Source organism: Pleurodeles waltl, chromosome 4_1 (assembly GCF_031143425.1).
Source record: "Pleurodeles waltl isolate 20211129_DDA chromosome 4_1, aPleWal1.hap1.20221129, whole genome shotgun sequence".
Classification (NCBI taxonomy): Eukaryota; Metazoa; Chordata; class Amphibia; order Caudata; family Salamandridae; genus Pleurodeles; species Pleurodeles waltl.
The window spans coordinates 201,160,440-201,178,204 of NC_090442.1; the positions used below are offsets into that span (position 1 = coordinate 201,160,440).

General features: G+C 42.2%; 1 protein-coding gene across 5 annotated transcripts in view; it reads left to right on the forward strand.

Annotated features, from left to right (window-relative positions):
• Positions 1-519: 519 nt before the first annotated feature.
• Positions 520-17,765, forward strand: part of KDM5A (lysine demethylase 5A) — a 610,286-nt gene continuing 593,040 nt past the window's right edge. Inside the window, exon 1 of one of the 5 annotated variants that reach the window (XM_069228130.1) lies at positions 520-1,355. In XM_069228130.1, the coding sequence (XP_069084231.1) occupies positions 1,209-1,355 (147 nt within the window). In that variant the 5' untranslated portion in view covers positions 520-1,208. The remainder of the gene's footprint in view (positions 1,356-17,765) is intronic. The other 4 variants (XM_069228132.1, XR_011202239.1, XM_069228131.1 and 1 more) reach the window with 4 other exon arrangements.

Here is a 17,765-nt window from a genome sequence, read left to right on the forward strand (position 1 = left end):
TAATCAGCAGAATGTATATAGTGCCAAAAACACTATAAGAGCGTCATGGTTCTGACAGTGGTTCACATGCAGACATGTAGGGAAATATTTCTCACACATATATCGTGTGGATAACGTAATCGACTTACTGCACTTTGTACAGTCTATCAATGAAAACAGTTTTATTTCTGTACATTCTGGTGCACTGAGATCTACGCAGATTATATTTTTCATATTTTAGCAGGAGAAAGAGCTATGGCTAATATCAAGAAATGCCACGACAAAGACGACGAGAATACCCTAGATAACAGTCTGACTTTTAATTTACAACCAATAACTTCTCGTAAAAAATATAACGTAGTTTATTCGCAGTTCCCGAGATACAAGCTGAATGTATTGTTGTATATTGCTTAGAGCTCCGATGTGTACCCACGTTAGGTCGGAGACCGCGGGTGTTAGACATTGAAGCAAAATCATAAAATACACTTTACCCCGGAACCACCGTCACAAAAACTAAATAAAACAACCGGAAGAGCATTTATAAATGCCGGAAGAAAACCTTTCACCCAGACGATTTACCCCTTCCGCATTCCTCCACCGAAGAAACAGAGTATTTTACTTCAGGGTACGAACCCCCCTCGGCTGCGTGGCTTGTGCAGTTTCACACATATTTACAGTCCAAAGCCATTCATTCTCGCCCGTGAGCGTTTCTGATAGAATTTGATAGAAGGGACTCGGGACTTCTTTTAAAATGACACTTTCTCGTGCGGATGGATACCTTCTGAAGTTAGCCGACTTCCGGTTCAGAGCCGAAAACAGAGAAGGAACCAAAACAATCAGTGAGGGGAATTAAATGACGGGGGAGTCTGAAGGCGGCATCGGGAGCTGCGGGCGGCGGAGGAGCCCGGCATAGGAGCCGGCGAGGAGCTGCGGCCCGGGGAGCCTCTAGGGCGGAGAGGCTCCGCCGGAGCACTCACTGCCTCGGGGGTAGGATGCGGCCCTGGATCCTGCTCCGGGGACTTGGGGGAGGAGGTGATGGCGACCCCCAAGTAACAAGGAGAGGCGGAGGGGATCGCCGCTAAGCAGGCATCCAGGCTGCCCATCCCCTGCAAGATTAGCTGCTCCTGCGTGGCCCAGAGACAGTGGGGGGCGCCGGACCTGTACAGATTGTTCCTTTGTCCTCTGAATTGGCCACAAGACTGGCATCAGAGGGTCTTCATCCAACCACCATGACTGGGTACGCGGAGTTTGTGCCTCCGCCCGAATGCCCCGTTTTTGAGCCCACCTGGGAGGAGTTCAGTGACCCCCTTGGATTCATCGGGCGGATCAGACCTATTGCCGAGAAAACGGGAATCTGCAAGATCCGGCCACCTAAGGTGAGGGTGCAGGTGGTGATTGGGGGGAGATTTCTCGATCTTCTGCTCTTTAAGGCGGGCGGTGAGGCGACCTGCTTCTTTACTGGACGTTGAGATTTGGTCCCCTTAAGAGGATGTCGGCGTTGGTTTTTACTTTGCAAGCTATAGTTTTACTCAAGAGAACGGTGCGCTGTCTGCATTTCTTGAATGATTCTGATGGCCTACTGGGTGGGAGTGGTCAGATGAAGCGCTGAGCATTGGCGATCTAAAGTACGATTCCTGATGAGAAGATATACACCACTAGGTAGGCAGGTGTGTGTATTTTCTGAATTAATAGTGGTCTGTCTTCGCAAAATGCTGTCCCCTAAACCAGGGGAGTCAGGGTGGTGGGGAGAGGCTGGGCGGTGAGGTGGAGTTCTAAAATAAGGTTAATAAAATATGGGGTTGTATGTTATTTACACCACTCATTTGCCCCAGTCTTAGAGGATGTACACAGTGTCATCTGTTCTCCGAGGTGAAGGAGACTTGATACGAGTATCTAGGGGTCCTGTTATCTATTAAATATACCTTTATTGCATAATTAATACAACTCCTCGCAATCATTAATGTACATAAAAGCTTTAACTAGTAAAATAGAAAAGCCAAAAACGACCTACTGGGGTTTCTAATTCACATAGAGTTAAAACACTGATACCAAGCTAAGTTATTGGAAGCCCACTTAAATAAGGTTGTGTGTTTCATCATAGGCGTAATAACATGCACCGTCCCCTCAAACCTGTTGCTGTCCTTAAGGTTCTGCATCCAGGCTGAGCTTGAAAGTAGCACTAACCAAGTTGCTTAGTGATGAGATGAATAGCCCCATCAGCTTTCCTAGTTACTGGTGCATGCTTTAAAAGGTGTTCCACTTTTATTATGAATTTTGCCACGCATGCCATGTGCTGTGGTAACCGCCCTTTGAGGCACAATAGTATAGCTTGTCAGCCCGATCTAATGACATTGGCGATAAACATGTTTTTGAGGTACAGTTTCTGCCAGGGTAACAGTGCGGGGCATGTGCTTAGAAGGTGTAAGAAGTCTTCCTGGTGGTATGCATTTAGCCTGCATTTCCCGTTGTATGAGGGTTTGAGACATTTTGTAACTGCGTCCAGTGAGGGGAGTAGTTCAAACCTGGCATGCAGCACCTTTGTCTTTAGATATTATTTGGTATTTCTCCCAGGTGTGGCTGTGAGGTTGGTGCCTTGTACGTGTTAAGTCATCCATGAATGGGATTGTATCCTGAACCTTTCTTTGTCCTTGCTTCACGGTATTTGCTTGTTTATTAGTTGCTTAAATAATTTATGCGGTAAGGTCTTTTGCCACAGCTCTTCTGCCCGTAGTTGCTTGATTGCCAAGCCAATTTTGTCAGACCATGAATTTCGGTCATCCAGTGTGTTCAGGCCTGTTTCCTCCCAGATAAGCACGTTCAGTGTGTCTGGGGCCGTCTGTCTTAGTAGAGAGGCATATTTGAGGATAGCTCCATTCTGTACCAAGGTTTGATCTTGTAGCCCGAATTCCAATCTGACTTGTGCTGGTGAAGAACTGTATGGCAGATGGGAAAAGAAAGCTGACAACTTTACTCTGGGCAATATTCAAGAAATCATTAAACTTGCCTGGATAGATTTCCGGACCATATGTTAGGGAGGTCAGGAACTTAGCCTTGATCACTGTGAAGAGTGGGCTCCAGGTTGGACTTTGCAGATTCGTAGATAGATTTTGAAGAGCTGCGATGCCACTCTTGCTTTCAAGGTGTTTAGATGCAAGCGGTGAGACCACTGCTCCTGCAACCAGACCCCCAGATATTTATAGCAACTACTTATGCTCACTAGCTGGTTTACACAGAGCCACTGCTTTTTCTTAATTACACGCTTGCCGAAGATGACTACCTTGGTTTTCTCCAGGTTTAACAGCAGCATGTTGGTCTTGCAATACTGGTCTAGGGTGTTTAGCAATTTTTGGAGCTCAGTGCCTGAAAGATTCAGCAGGACAATATTGTCTGCATATAGTAGTGCTGTTAGGAGTTGGTGGCCCAATTTGGGGGGGATAGGACCTGTAAGAGTTCTAATGTGCATACAGATATGCCATATGTAAATTGAATAACATTGGGGCTAGTACGCAGCCTTGCTTAACACCTCTTTCTATCAGGATTTTAGCAGACACTCTTCCATTACTGCCAACTTTTACCTTACCCAGTTGTCAGAATATAAAAGTTGTATTCCTCTTAGCAGGTTTGGTGGAATGTTGAGATCTACTAATTTTTTCCACAGTCTATGCCGTTCCACAGAGTCGAAAGCTTTAGATAGGTCCACAAAGCAGGTGTACAAGGCCATTTTCTTTTTTGTATATTTTTTCACCAGCATTGCTAGTGCTATCTGCTCTCTCTGGAAAGGAGGCATATGCTGTAGTATCTCATCCCCAAAAGCAACAGAACTATTGGGTGTAGCAAGGGTTCTGTTCCCTAAGAGGAAACGTGTACGATCATCTCTCCCAGGGTGAGCGTAGTGAAGGTGTGACAAGTGGAAAATCAGATCGACAACTGGCCCCCTTCCCCCCACAGTATCGGGGGTGATGCTTATAGACTCTGCTCTCTAAGATAAGTGTGGTATCTGCAAAAATTGCTACATGATGACATGGGTACAGATGTGGGGGTTTCCTTACGGTCTGGCCACACAAAGAGAATGTCCCACCTCACATCTGTGAGTTGCCAAATCACATCCTGGTAGCGGTAAGCGTATGCCCACATGTAAAAGGGCGCTGATCAAGGAGACATTCAGTCTCTGCCATTTCCCTCCAAGATCAGACCCCAGAGGGACAGAGAGCATAAGGAGCATACGTTTTAATTAAATACACAGTTTAATAATTGTGCTGTGAATTAAATGAACTTCAATCCATAGTTCCCAGAAGCATCCAGCCGAAAATACAGACATCCCAAAAGCTGCGGATATTGGTCTGCCGTGCTGGCTTTATAGGCTATGGATATGGCATTTACAACCACCATCGTATAACCCAACAAACACTTTACTCTTAAGGAACAGCTCCAGTTGATTTTCCTCCTCATCCGAAGTGCTCAGAATTTCAGGTTCTAATAAACTTTTTCCAGGAACCTGACTGGAAATTATACTGGTGAGTTTGATACAGTAGAAGGTCAAACAGAGAGCCAAACAACCTAGAAGGTCTCTGACTCAGGGCACCTTTAAGAAGCACATTGCAGTGCTTCTTCGTGTGGCTGGGTTGTACCACATTACAGAAAGTAGAAGGCATCCTTAAGCGGTTTGGTATTTTTTTTTTTTAGCTAGAATGTTATTGACTCTGCTTTGTGTGGTCAGTGTTTAGGAAAGGTGGCAGGCCGGTGCCTCAGGCCCCATGGACCAACTTATTATTTTCAGTAATAGAACTATCTTGTTTTTCTTTTCCCGTTGGTTTTCTGCAGCTTTGGCACATTAAAATGGTCAATTTCATTCTACTTTTGAGACACTTTTTATGATTATCTTAAACGAAAGGCTCCTGTTTCATCTTTGTAATTTGATCATTCAAACCACCACTTTTCGAGTTCAGAGCTTTTTTTTTAATGGCAAAATATTTCAAAGTTCTGATTTGTCTAGTCCCTTCTCCCTCTACAAGATCACAAAATTCTGCATTTTACAGACTGGTATCTTTGTAGGACCGCGAAAATTATGTTCATCAGAGGCTCACGTTGGAAACATCGCTGGGCTGCTGGATATTGCAGAAAGGCAACAGCATGCTGTCTGAGCGATCTACAGAGAAAGGGCATAATTTGATTTATGGGTATTAGGGATCTTTCTTTGGATATGGCCTAGGTTTTCCCCAGCCAACTATGTTTAGGTTAGAGCCTGCGAGTGCATGTGCTAGCGCCTGCATCTCACTTGCAAAACACCGCTGTATATAGAAAAGGGCTTGGCGCTCTCCCATGCTTACCATTTGTGTGCTGCAGTGTCACTTTTAATCCCAGCATCTCTAATTGGCTAATTCAGCCAAAACGTCACTTCCGGTGTTTACATTAGAGCACAGATTGAGTTTAATTAACCAGTGCCATCTGCTGCTGCCCTGTAATTGAGCCACTATTCATGAGAGTGAGTGTGCTGTCCATTTGTCTCTCTCCTGTGCTTCTCTCTCCATCCTCCCCACCGATCCTTCTGTCTTATCCTTCATCAAGGGACTCCAACCACTGAGTCCCCCCCCCCCCCCCTGGTTTTGCATCACTAATGACCGAGCTGAAACACTCATGCACTGGCAAAAATCTCTAGAATGCGCTTCTCAGTCCCTAAGACATTTAGGATTTCACTACGCAAGGTTCCTAAAAGGAGACTAGCATGCTGAAAGCACATGTTCAAAAATGGTCACCACAGTGAAATGACAGAATGTACAAATGATTCTCCACTGCAGTATACACAGCAAATATATGTATCTATATAATAATAATGCAAAGCAAATAATTACAAAATATGCATCACCATGAAAAAAGAGCATCACTGCTTCTTCTCCCTCCTATTCAGCATCAGATCGCCAAATCCCAGAATTGATCGAGGAGAGGGATCAATTATCCTCACAGAAAGGATGGCACACTCCAGTGTCCTGGATGTGCCTGAGCTCTGCAAATACTCTCTGTCCCCGGTCCATCTGGTCTCGGCCTCTTATACTTTGAACAAACAATAGAGGAAAAGTCTAGAACGTCCCTCTCGCTGCATAAGTTTATTGATTAAAAAAATGCTGATTGCTTTAGGTTAGCTTTGAAAATAACACGTCAGGACTTGGCCACAATCCCAAGGTGCCAATTCAAAACAAATCCGTTCCTTGACACCTGAGTACATTCTTATCCGCCTAAGCCCTTGGTGGGAAAAAACACGAAGAATAAAAATAGGTGCACATTGTACAATGTGGAAAACTACTTGCAGCTTTTAACGTGGCAGTCGCTAATGCTAAAATAAAGTCACTGGGCAAAATGAAGCTGGTGGTCACTAATGAGACGGTGTAGTGCTAGGCTAAGGGCAACATGGAGTCAGTGGTCAAAACTCACATATCATTACATCCCCCCCCCACACCCCAAGTTGTATTCTCTAAGCTATGCCTCCTCCTCTGTTGCTCTTTATCCAGGGAGCTTCTTCACTCCCCACCCCCTTTGTTGCTGTTTCTCTTCATCTGTTTTTACCCAATGCCCCATAATAGTCTTTATCCGCTACTCCACCCCTCCCCCATCTGCTCTTCCGTTGCCCCACAACCACAGAGCCTATTTTTTTTTTTTTTTAGCGACGTTATGGTTTTAAAAAGCATCTTGGCGCTACCACTTGTTTTTTTTAATTTACCGTTTATATGTGAATAAAAAAAAAATAGACTATTGCATCATTTTGGAGGTGCGTGATGAGGTAAGCACACAGCTCCTGTCGTTAAATGCCACACTTCTTTGAACCAACCACCTCTTGTGAAGTATTCACGAAATGCTGTTGGAGAATCATCAGACTCAGTGGAGTTCACTTCCGCTTTGGAACTAGTTACCCCCTTCTTCCTAACTAACTGTTGTACTACTTTGCATTTGTCTGCAGAATTTGCATTCCCGTCTTGTCTCTCGGGTTGCATGTTGAACTGTAACAAGGCGTGTTTTCTAGCTCTCAGGCCATCAGTTTATGGATGAAATTCCTCCCATAACAGTCTGAGCTATTCAACCTGCACATTTCACCCGATCTCTGCCCTAGGACATAAACCCACTGAGCTGTTTTGCTGGGAGTGCAAAATGAGAACCACATATCAAACATATGTTTCTGCTGTAAAAGCCTTTGAACTGTAAGTTGTGAAGAAATCAATGTTTGTTGCTATTTTACTCAGCGGCGCCTCGTCTGTTATGGCTTAGGAGTGTCACCCCACTGGCTAGACCCAGCAGACGAAAGATTAAATGATAATAAAATAATTATGTTATCATTTTATTTTTCACTGGCTGGAGGCTGTGCAGAGTCTAGGGTGAAGCTGGGCCGTCCTCTATGGAGGAGGAGTGGTAGGCACTGTAAGTACTCCTGTTGGTTTGTCTGTCTGTCCGAGCACAGCCAAACCGACATGCGCACTTGGAATTCTCTAATGCGAGCTGTGTTGTACAGCTGGATGGAGAAGAGGCACAAGCTCCCTGTCCCTATGTGAGCGTCAAAACAGCCAGCTCAGACAAATCCCAGCGCTTCTCTCATGCTGGGTAATAGAATTGCCTGCATGAGAGCAGCTCCTGAATTGGGTGGGGAGCCTGTGCAGTGTGGCCCATGGACTGCCAGGAGTAGAGGAGCACCAAAGTGGGGAGCGGCAGCAGCAGGTAAGTACTTTATTGTTTTATTATTATTTTCCCCTCCGCTGCCCCACCCCTTTGTATTGCCAGCAGCTGCTACTGATTTTACTTTATTTACTTAAGCAAGGGCCAGTGCTGTTTTCCAGAAGGTCTAAATTGGAAAAATATGAATATTGATTTTTAGCTGCTGCAACGCTGCACTGACCATTTGAAAAAGATATTGGCCAAATCGGGCACCATTACAACATGCAGTGTGCTGCCAAATAACTCCTCGTTCTCAATTAGCGCTGCCAGGATAATTCATGTAACCGGCTCAGTGGTGTTTGTAGGTGAGACAGAATTTGTGCAGTAGATTCAAATTTACCTTAAGGTGATTAAGAGGCTCCGCTGTTCCAGTTCGTTGGCACTCATTTCATCAGTCTCAGAAGACTCAAAGGATGAGTTGGCCTTCTAGATTGTGTGCTTGTGACACTGCTTTTTTTGGAGGTTTCTTTAGGAGGTGCATTGACCTAATGTCAATTAAAATTGCTTTATCAAGGCACCCCTCCGCCCTAGGTCACACACCAAACCACATAATTCCACAACACATTTCCACTACACACCACATATATCCAATCCACAACACAGAATTCCACATCATGTCACAAAATTCAACACCACGTAATTCCACTCCACTACATGCCACTCACAACTCACAATACCACTACACATAATTACACTCCATGGCACACAGTCTCACTCTGTTGTGTAGCCTTTTTAATTATAGCTCCATGCACGTTATTTTAGCATACTAGGCCTGACGCTGTGCACTTTAACCTAGATATATTTTATTCAGCTTTGTTTATTATTCTTACAATAGCCACTTTTGCGATCTTGTTTTATTTCTTTCTATCTAGCTGTTTCTGCTTGGGGAAGCACAACGTTCTTAAACAAGACATTCTTGTTTACTCTGTGCTTCTTTCAAGGCTGCAGTAAGATAGGTTGCTGGTGAACGTGGTAAAAGTTTTGTCTCTGGCATTCATAGAAAAACACACATCCTTACGTAGGGACATTTTCTCAGAACATCCGCTGTTTTTTTAAATATAAACACTTCACTGTCCTTTACACGTTAGAGGGAGATTCCAGCCAGAGGACCACAACTGAATGCTGATAGCTGAACGCTTTGCTACAGCTGCTTATGCAGACTTCAGGCCTTTGCTCAGGTGTGGGGGATGATGTCTTCCCAGGGGATCCTGAAGGGCAGAATTAGAGCTTAACATGCAGTGCTCTATTATAGCCTAGATAGAAATTAGTTTATTGACTCTAGTGACAATATGGTAGCTTTATTTCTATGCTTCACTCTCCTTGTCACAATTTTAATCTTGTCATACTGTATCGTCCTGGTTATTGCAGTACATTCTTTGCTATCTAAGATGCAGTCGCTTCATTAAAACCTTATTGAAACATATCCTGCACCTGTTTGTCATTGTGTTTGTGAGACCAATGTAACTGAGAGAAACGGATTAGACCTGAGTTACCACGATTTCCCTGAGAAATCAACTATGTCATGCGCTCGGCCGGCCAATCATCGTTGCCCTTGGGTAGAGATGAGGCACTGCTAGTTAGCTAGAGCAAAACGCGGATTAAGGGTGACAGGTATCACCTGTTGTGGGTTAAGACTCAGTCTCCCACACCGCAAGCGATTCTGCCGCTCAAAATCCAGTAGTCTCATTAGAATAGTGAAAGCCTACACAACAACTCCACATAATTAATATCCACATAATTCCACGGCACACTATGCCACATAATTCCACTACATATAACTCCCCTCAACACCACACAATTTCCCAACAAACTATGCCAATCCACCCCAAATAATTCCACTCTGCACCCATGGGTGTGGAATTTGGCAAAGTATCTATGGTATAGTCTCTGTAACATTACAAATTAGAGACCCAGCCCAAAGAAAATCCACAGGATGGACAGGGCAAGAAGGAAAATTATGCCTTGGTGGCATGCTTCATCATTGAGTTTTTTTCCCATTCCGCTGGGGAGCAGGCGTGCTTCGACCGAAGAATTACATAGGAGCACTGTTGTAGTCTCATTAATGTGAATCATAAGAGGGATAAGAGTGGTGGAGTCTCGGGTGAGTTAAAAATACCTGCCCCCAAGGGATTTTGATGATTTAATAGATCTGACAGAGATGGTATGACTCGCAAGCATTTACAATGTAATGGGTCTTGCGTTTACTCAAGTTAAAGCTATTAGCATTGTAAACTCCTAACCTGACTTTTCTTGCCACATAAACTGAAAAGTAAAACAGTTTCACATAAGCGAGCCGATGGCCGCCATGAGCGCTAACAAACACACAAAAGGAAACAGAAGTTCGCTCACAGTGAAACTTATCGGCAAAAGTGCAATTATCCATATAACTCGCAAAAGTGCAAATATCCATGTAACAGGGTTGATGTCATGCAAAGCGCTCAACTACTGCCCAGCAAGATCGCGCTGCGTATGAAATAAAGGGAAAAAAATAGTCCAGAAACCATATGGAAAACATGGAGCCTTGTATGTTTTCAGTAGTTGGCCAGTGCGCTCAAGGTGGGCTAAACACCAGAAAAGGGATGACATATGCATGCCTTTCACTAATCAAATGAAGCGAATTGTAAAAAGCAAGCCCACGAACCAACCAAAGTGATGGGCCTGACATGGGCGTGGTTACAGCCCGTAGAGAGATAACCGGGATGGCGCGCTTTGCGCTCCACCCTAAAAGGGGGGCATCAAAAGTCGGGTGTGTTATGTAGTCTGCTTCTTGGTATACATGTTTCGGAGTCTTACCCCTAGGCTCCTCTTAAGTACCAGAGTTGACTCCCTAATGTCACACCTAGTATGACTACCACTATTAAGAGCATTAATATTACATGCTATATAGTTTGGTGTAATACACCTAAATGAGGTGATGACTATAGATGATACCTATTAATTGCAGTGTCCGTCCATAGTACTCAGTAGTATATGACACTTTTGTCATAGATCCGCCAGGAGGGTGTGTGTTCTTGTAGTCACACATTCTTCAAAGCGACACTCGCGCCCTTTACCTAATGCTTACCTCCCCGGGGTCTGAAAAAGTATCTACTTGTCCATGGGACAGGTTGCTTCACAAATCTACTTGTCCTGTAAAAAAAAAAAATCTACTTGTCCCTTTGGTGCTATGTAGTGTGGCAACAAATTATGGCATCAGTCTCATATTAGAGCTCTGATAATAGCCTCTCTGATTATGCCAGGGCTTGTACTATGCTAGGTCTTTTATACTAGCAATTTCTTTATTTTGCAACATTTCCGTAGATCCGCATACTGGGGCTGGAGGTGGGGGTAAGCAATAGTTCCAAGCCTCAAAAGCCTTTTTTAATCTGTGCAAACCTATTAACTTGCATGTTTTAAGGATTTTCACTAGCTGTTCTGTAATCATTACCCTTATTGAGAAAAGTTGGAAATTTACTCCTGACAAAGGGTCAGCAGTAAAACATTTTCCAGGGTTGAGGAAAAAAGTGGTTAAAGGGAAAGTGAACTTGTAAATGCTCAACAGGTTTTTGCATGAGCAAATCCACACCTGAAAAATTGCTTGCGCTAAGATACACTTCACAGATATTTTCTAGGACTATGATATCCTGGTCTACTTCTGTACATTCTTGTGAATACATGAAATACACGAATCTGCATTAATGCAAAGACATTTGCTATGGGCATATTTTTGTGGCTTTCTTTACGAATTGGGCCCCTAATTAGGTCTGGTGTTATGTTACGTTATGTTATGTTAAAATTGCTTATATAGCGCCTAAACTGCCCAGAGGCCTCGTAGCGCTTATACTGCAACACAGACTTGTCACTGTTCATAGTCGTATAAGAATTAAGCTCTAAATAGCCAGGTTTTTAAGGCCTTCCTGAAAGGAATCTCTTGTGAATTTAATCTAATATTAAGAGGAAGGCTATTCCAGAGTATAGCACCTTGATATGACAACGACCTTCCTCCCCATCTTGCTTTCTTCACTGTTGGAACTATGACCAGCATAGGTGAGGAGGATCTGAGAGGTCTACCCGGAATGTAAAAATATGCTAATGTTTTGAGCATTTCAGTGCCCTGATTGAATAAAGCTCTATGAATATGGCATAAAGCCTTACATTGAATCCTTTTGTCTACTGGGAGCCAATGTAAGGAAGAAATTCCGGTCCGTATGGATTGTTGCTTAGATGTTTTTAGAAGCAATCGTGCAGCTGCATTTTGCACCCTCTGTAATCTTTGTATCACATATCTTGGTGATCCTACAAACAGGGCATTTCCATAGTCAATACGAGATCCTATCAGTGCCTGAATAACCAATCTCCTGGCAAGAAAAGGCAGGATTGTAAAACCTTCCTCAAAGTCCTAAACAGGGCAAAGGAGGTTCCAGCTACTCTATTAGCGTGTTGCGACATTGAGAGTTGGGGGTCCAGCCATACCCCAAGAATTTTAATAAGACGTTTAGGGGGCGGGAGAGTGGCCACTCCTGTTGTTATGCTAGGATTAGCTAATGAAGTTTTTGTTTGCCCAAAGAACATGACCTCAGTTTTTTCATCATTGAGCTTCAATTTACTTCTCCACATCCATGCAGCAACTGCTTTTAGGCAAGGACCTAATGCTGTCCCCATATCCAGTTGAGTATTGGAGAGGGAAACAATAAATTGAGTATCATCTGCATAGGACACCATGTTCAGCTAAATTGGCTCAACAATCTCTGCTAATGGCCGCATATAGATATTAAAGAGCAGCGGGCTCAGGGCAGACCCCTGTGGGACTCCACAGCTGCTGATAGTACGCCTAGAAGTACACGATCTGTCCAGTACCTGAAAGGACCTTCCATGAATAAAAGATAGAATCCAATCTAAGGCTACTCCAGAGATTCCACTCCCTCGCAATCTATCTTTAAGAATGTTAAGGTTGACCGTATCGAATGCCGCATTCAGATCTAGGAGGATGATAGCTGTTTCAATTCCTTTATCCATCCTCTTTTTTGCTTCTTCTGTGATCGCAATCAGTGCGGTTTCAGTCCCATTGCTTTATTAAAATTATATTTTTACCCATCTTTCGGCGGGCTCCACTTTGACTGCTCCTACTTGCAGAACTTGCTCCTACACCAGCGCCTGGCTACACTTAAACCTGACAAGTTCCATGCGCTATTAGTTCATGTTACATTATATTACAAAGATCGCAATCTGCTTTTTAACTAGGAGCATTCCGGCACACATGTAGTTTTGTTCAGTGCCAGGAACTACTTGGGCAATGTGTACTTATTACGACCAAAAATATTTTTTGCGTTCTGCTAACATTTGTTACAATGGTGAGGGTCCAGCAGCTCCCACAGCAATAAAGTTTTACATAAGCCATGTCAAAACAGACACACATTGACAAAACCAAAAGACTGACCACCAGTGTTGTACCTATTGGCTGTTTTTGGCCTAATTACAATCTTGGCAGACAGGGTTACTCCTTCACAAATGTGATGGATATCCTGTCCGCTGTATTACAATTCCAATATATCTTATAGAAATTTTAATACGGCGGACGAAATCTCCATCATGTTTGCTATGGAGTATTCCATCAGCCAAGATCATAACCAGGCCCTTAATTTTGTAGCTGCTAATCAAATGAGTAGTTCTGATTAGTTCCCAGTGGTTACGTTGCTAATCCTTGCTACTTTCCTACTGTTAGCTTCTTCAGGACTGCAGTTGTTCATTTACTCTTACTCTCTGTCTGCAGTTAAACATCTGATTCTTTGTACTTACCTGGGCTAAGTTTAATCCGTTTGCATATCCGTGTCTCTTTTAATGTCATATCAAATGTTTCTCATGAGACCAAGGTAGCGCAAGGTGTCTGCATGTGCTTTCTCCAGAATGCATGTGATGTTTGTCAAAGCCACACAAGTTTTCCTTAATTTAATGTTCATAGGCACACATTGATTTACCTATGTTACCTTATAATCTCAAATATTTTACATTTAAGGCTAAGTAGGAATAACCCCTGCACAAGGCAAAGTGCAACTCGCTGACTGTTGGAAAGCAATACAAAATGATTCATCTTATTTGTAAAGTAAGGACAGGATGGGTTGCTCGGTTCAACCATGTCTTCCTTTTATGAAATGATAGTTTGCGATCTTGAGCACAACTAGAACCTATCCATTTTTTTTATTGTACCTTCTTATGGAAGGGTGGAGAGATCCCAGCCAGGGAAGTCCACGCTGATGAGACTTTAGAAGGGACAGGGAAAGTAGATGAGGGATATAAGAGCATGGAAAAAGTTAGATGAGAGGGAATCTAGATCACTAAAGTGAGAGACGAGATGACAGACCTTGGCTGCAAAGACAAAGGTGGAGCTCTTCATGTTTAAACGGTATTGGTTCCGGTTAAAATCAATGTGATTGGTGACCTTCAATGATGATCAGTAAAGTACTGCAGAGAATTGCTGACTTAGAGCTTAACTAAATACTCAGTTGTGAAATTTGAACTCCATGTTTTACATTTGCCATTTTAAATGTTTATAGAAAAAATTAAAACGTGTGTGCTTATGTTTTCTAGTCCATTCAATTCATACTTACCTGACTAAAAAGCACATTTATTTTGTGGCATATTTTGAAGCGCTGAGATGAAGATATAGCACTAGTGTCACACCTGGAAATCAAAAGAGATATGGGTGGGAGGGATGTTTAACCCCACTATCCTTAAAGATAGGTGAGTAGTTAAAAAAGTTTGGTTGAAGAGACCTGTTTCATGTTTTTTTGCAGTGAAAGGGAAGTTTGCTTTTGGTAAAAGACTGAAGATTTTTAGACTGTAGCCCGATTGCTTTTAATTTGGCTTTCTTGGGTGAGGTGGAGTTATGGACCTTTTTTAACCTCATAATTGTTTACGGTGCTTAGATGGAGACTGGTAAATGCTTAGATGGAGAACGTTTTCCTTATGGAAACACCAGGGATAATTGAATTAAATACTTTACTTACGAGGTCTGTAAGCAGTTTATTGGACAGGTCTGATGCGGGCAGCAAAATGGAGGCATTTAATCGTCCCCTGCCTCCTGTCACCTTGCATGGTCATCTTAGTATTGTCAAATGAACTTGTAGCTGTTGAAACATCTAAGACTATTCGTGAACACTTGATTGGCCACAAAATTCAAGCCAGTGGTTGAATAGTGTCAAACTTAATATGATGTTGTTTTAAGGACCGTTTTAAGAACAAAGGAATTGTTGTATCAGATCACTCATGCTTGATGTGGTTGGAAGTATCTGTAATTATGGGATCTTAGTGTGTGTGTGTGTGTGTGTGTGTGTGTGTGTGTGTGTACGTTTTACAAAAAAAACCAAACACAGTTAAAAACTAGTTTATGGTTCTGGTTAAAATGTGCAGCCCCTCAGAAGTTTGCCATTTATGGTTAGCAGTGCACCACAACATGGGGACTGTGTTCCACATCCTGAAATATTCCTTTTTGACAGCCAATCGGATAATTTGGATTCAGAGTTTCTACCTTCGAACCACAAATTTGAAAGGTATGACAGGATAAAAGGGTCCCTATTTAAAATCTATATTATTATATTTTAAATTTCTATATTTGCATCTTTCACATGGCACAGATATCCAACAGTCTTACATTTTTAAAGCTGTAAGACTTAGTGCCCCTTTGTTTGTACTTGAGTTATATTCATCCTGCCATTATTATAACGTATAGCGCGAGCTATCTATAGCAAACAGTTTAATCACTTTGATTCTTTTTTCCTCTTTTCTCCCGCTTTTTTTGTTATTTGTAATAGTTTAGACTATTGTATCCAGACATTAATATTTCGGGTTTACATCGCACTTCGATAAGAGTTCGAGGATTTATATATATATACACCAAAAACGGATTACATGGACCTAAATCTAATAGCAGATAGCAGCCAATATTTAGGTAAATTTCAGCATATATAAATAATAGTAATAATATATATTTATCATAATGTTAACAAATCATCATTAACTAATTATTTATCTATTTATTTATCTAAGTATTATGTGGCTCTTGTCATCCTTTTAGTCTATTCTTCTGCATAATAATTGGCACCATTATACCCTGCAATGAAGCAGAAACGGCCGGAAAATCCATTGCCTTATAAAAATATTAGATAAGATCCTTCAAGTAAGGTCCCTTTTTATCAAAATTCATCATTTTTTTTCACTATACACGCATGAAGTTGCATGTACTCACTAAAGGGATCTAAGGCTTGTTGGCAAGATAATAAAAGGCACCCATCAATTATGATATGCTAACTACTGGGCCCCTTAGTTGCACTTGACATGTACTATAGCAATTATTTCTGCATGTGTCACTTTTATGCTCTCTAAATAAGTTATTTTAGGTTCTACCTTTCTATACCTTATATTCTATCATTAACAACACCATCCAAAATCCTTGTTGATTTCTTGGGCACGCATGCCTGATAAGATAACACGTCACCTGCAGTAGAGAGATGTATATGTTAAACAAGGATAGGTGATCTACAGTCAACTAGCACGATGATTTATGTAAATTATTATTATATAATTTCTTTATCAGATCCCCTGACTACATTATCAAAAGATACATCACAAATCTATAATTGATTTGACCAGATGACTTGGCTGCTAAAACTAGAGCATCATTGAACAGTACCACTGGGAACGGCCCTGAAGAAGGTTGCCTACAATAACCTATAATACCGAAACGCGCGTAGGCCTTTGGTCCCTACGGTACTACTCTGATAGTACTATGTGAACATTGTGTCCTTTTTTGTATATCAAATTATTAATGTCAACATATTACAATAATTGTTATATTCTTATTATCTAGACTTGTTTTAGTTCTATTACAGGGATGTGGAATTCCTATCGCCCGACGCCCGGGACATCTTGTTTGGGGTCAAGGGCAACAAGTTTTTATGTTCACTTTGTCCTTGAGACAAGTAGGCCCAACCCTCTGCAGCACAAACCCTTTGGCTGCCTGTTTACAGAGAGTGGAACTCTCTGCAGTTGAGGTAATGTGTTTCCAAAAGATAATGCTGTTCGAACTTGTATTTATGGTTCATTATTTGAAAACCTTAATTATTAGGGTGAGTGCTGTAAATAAATGTTTTAAGGTCACACTTCACTACTGACGTTGGTTCCAGTACAAAAAAAAAAACGTGTATACACATGTTTGAAAAGTTTAGGCTATGAGGCTAAGTATAATGCTCCCAGAATGCTCTCTGATTAGATGCAAATGAAGTGTCAATTAGTAAAATGTTTTGATGCATGCTAGTATTTCCCAAAAATATTTCGAATGGAAAATCAGTGTAACCATTTTCAACACGATTATGGGAAGCATGAAAATAAACAAACACTGACAAAGCCAACTGATCTGACATATTTTTATAAGTCTTTTAGTTTCATCAATGCGTGTCTTGTTTTGACATGGCTTTTGTAACACTTTATTGTTGTGGGAGCTACCAGGCCCTCAACATTGTAACAAACACTGGCAAAAAAAAAAAAAAAACGTTTTTGAACTCTAAAAGCACACGTTGCCACCAGTGGCATAACAAAGGCCCCGCAGCCACCCTCCAGGGGGCCCCTTCAGCACAGCACCTGCCCTGAGTGAGTCTGGAGAGGGGGCTCCTCCATGTTCTTTGCAAAGGGGCACCCTCCAGTTTCGTTACGTCACTGATTGCCACTGTTGTTCCTGACACTGAACAAAACTACTTTGTGTGCCAATATGCTCCTTGTGGAAGAGAAAAGAGAAGAATGCGATCACTCACAGTAAAGCCAGCCGAAAGAGAGAGAAATAGAAGTTTAATAAAAACAAAATGTCTTTGTTAACACCAGACCTAATTAGGGACCAAGACCCACATGTAGGTAGCTTTTTGCATGTCGCAAACAGCGACTTTCGCTGTTTGCGACGTGCAAAAAGCACATTGCGATGCACAAACCCAGTTTTGCGATTCGGTAACCTGGTTACCGAATCGCAAAACGGGTTTGCGACTCGCAATTAGGAAGGGGTGTTCCCTTCCTAATTGCGACTCGCAGTGCAATATAGGATTGTTTTGCGAACGCGGGCGCAAACCAAT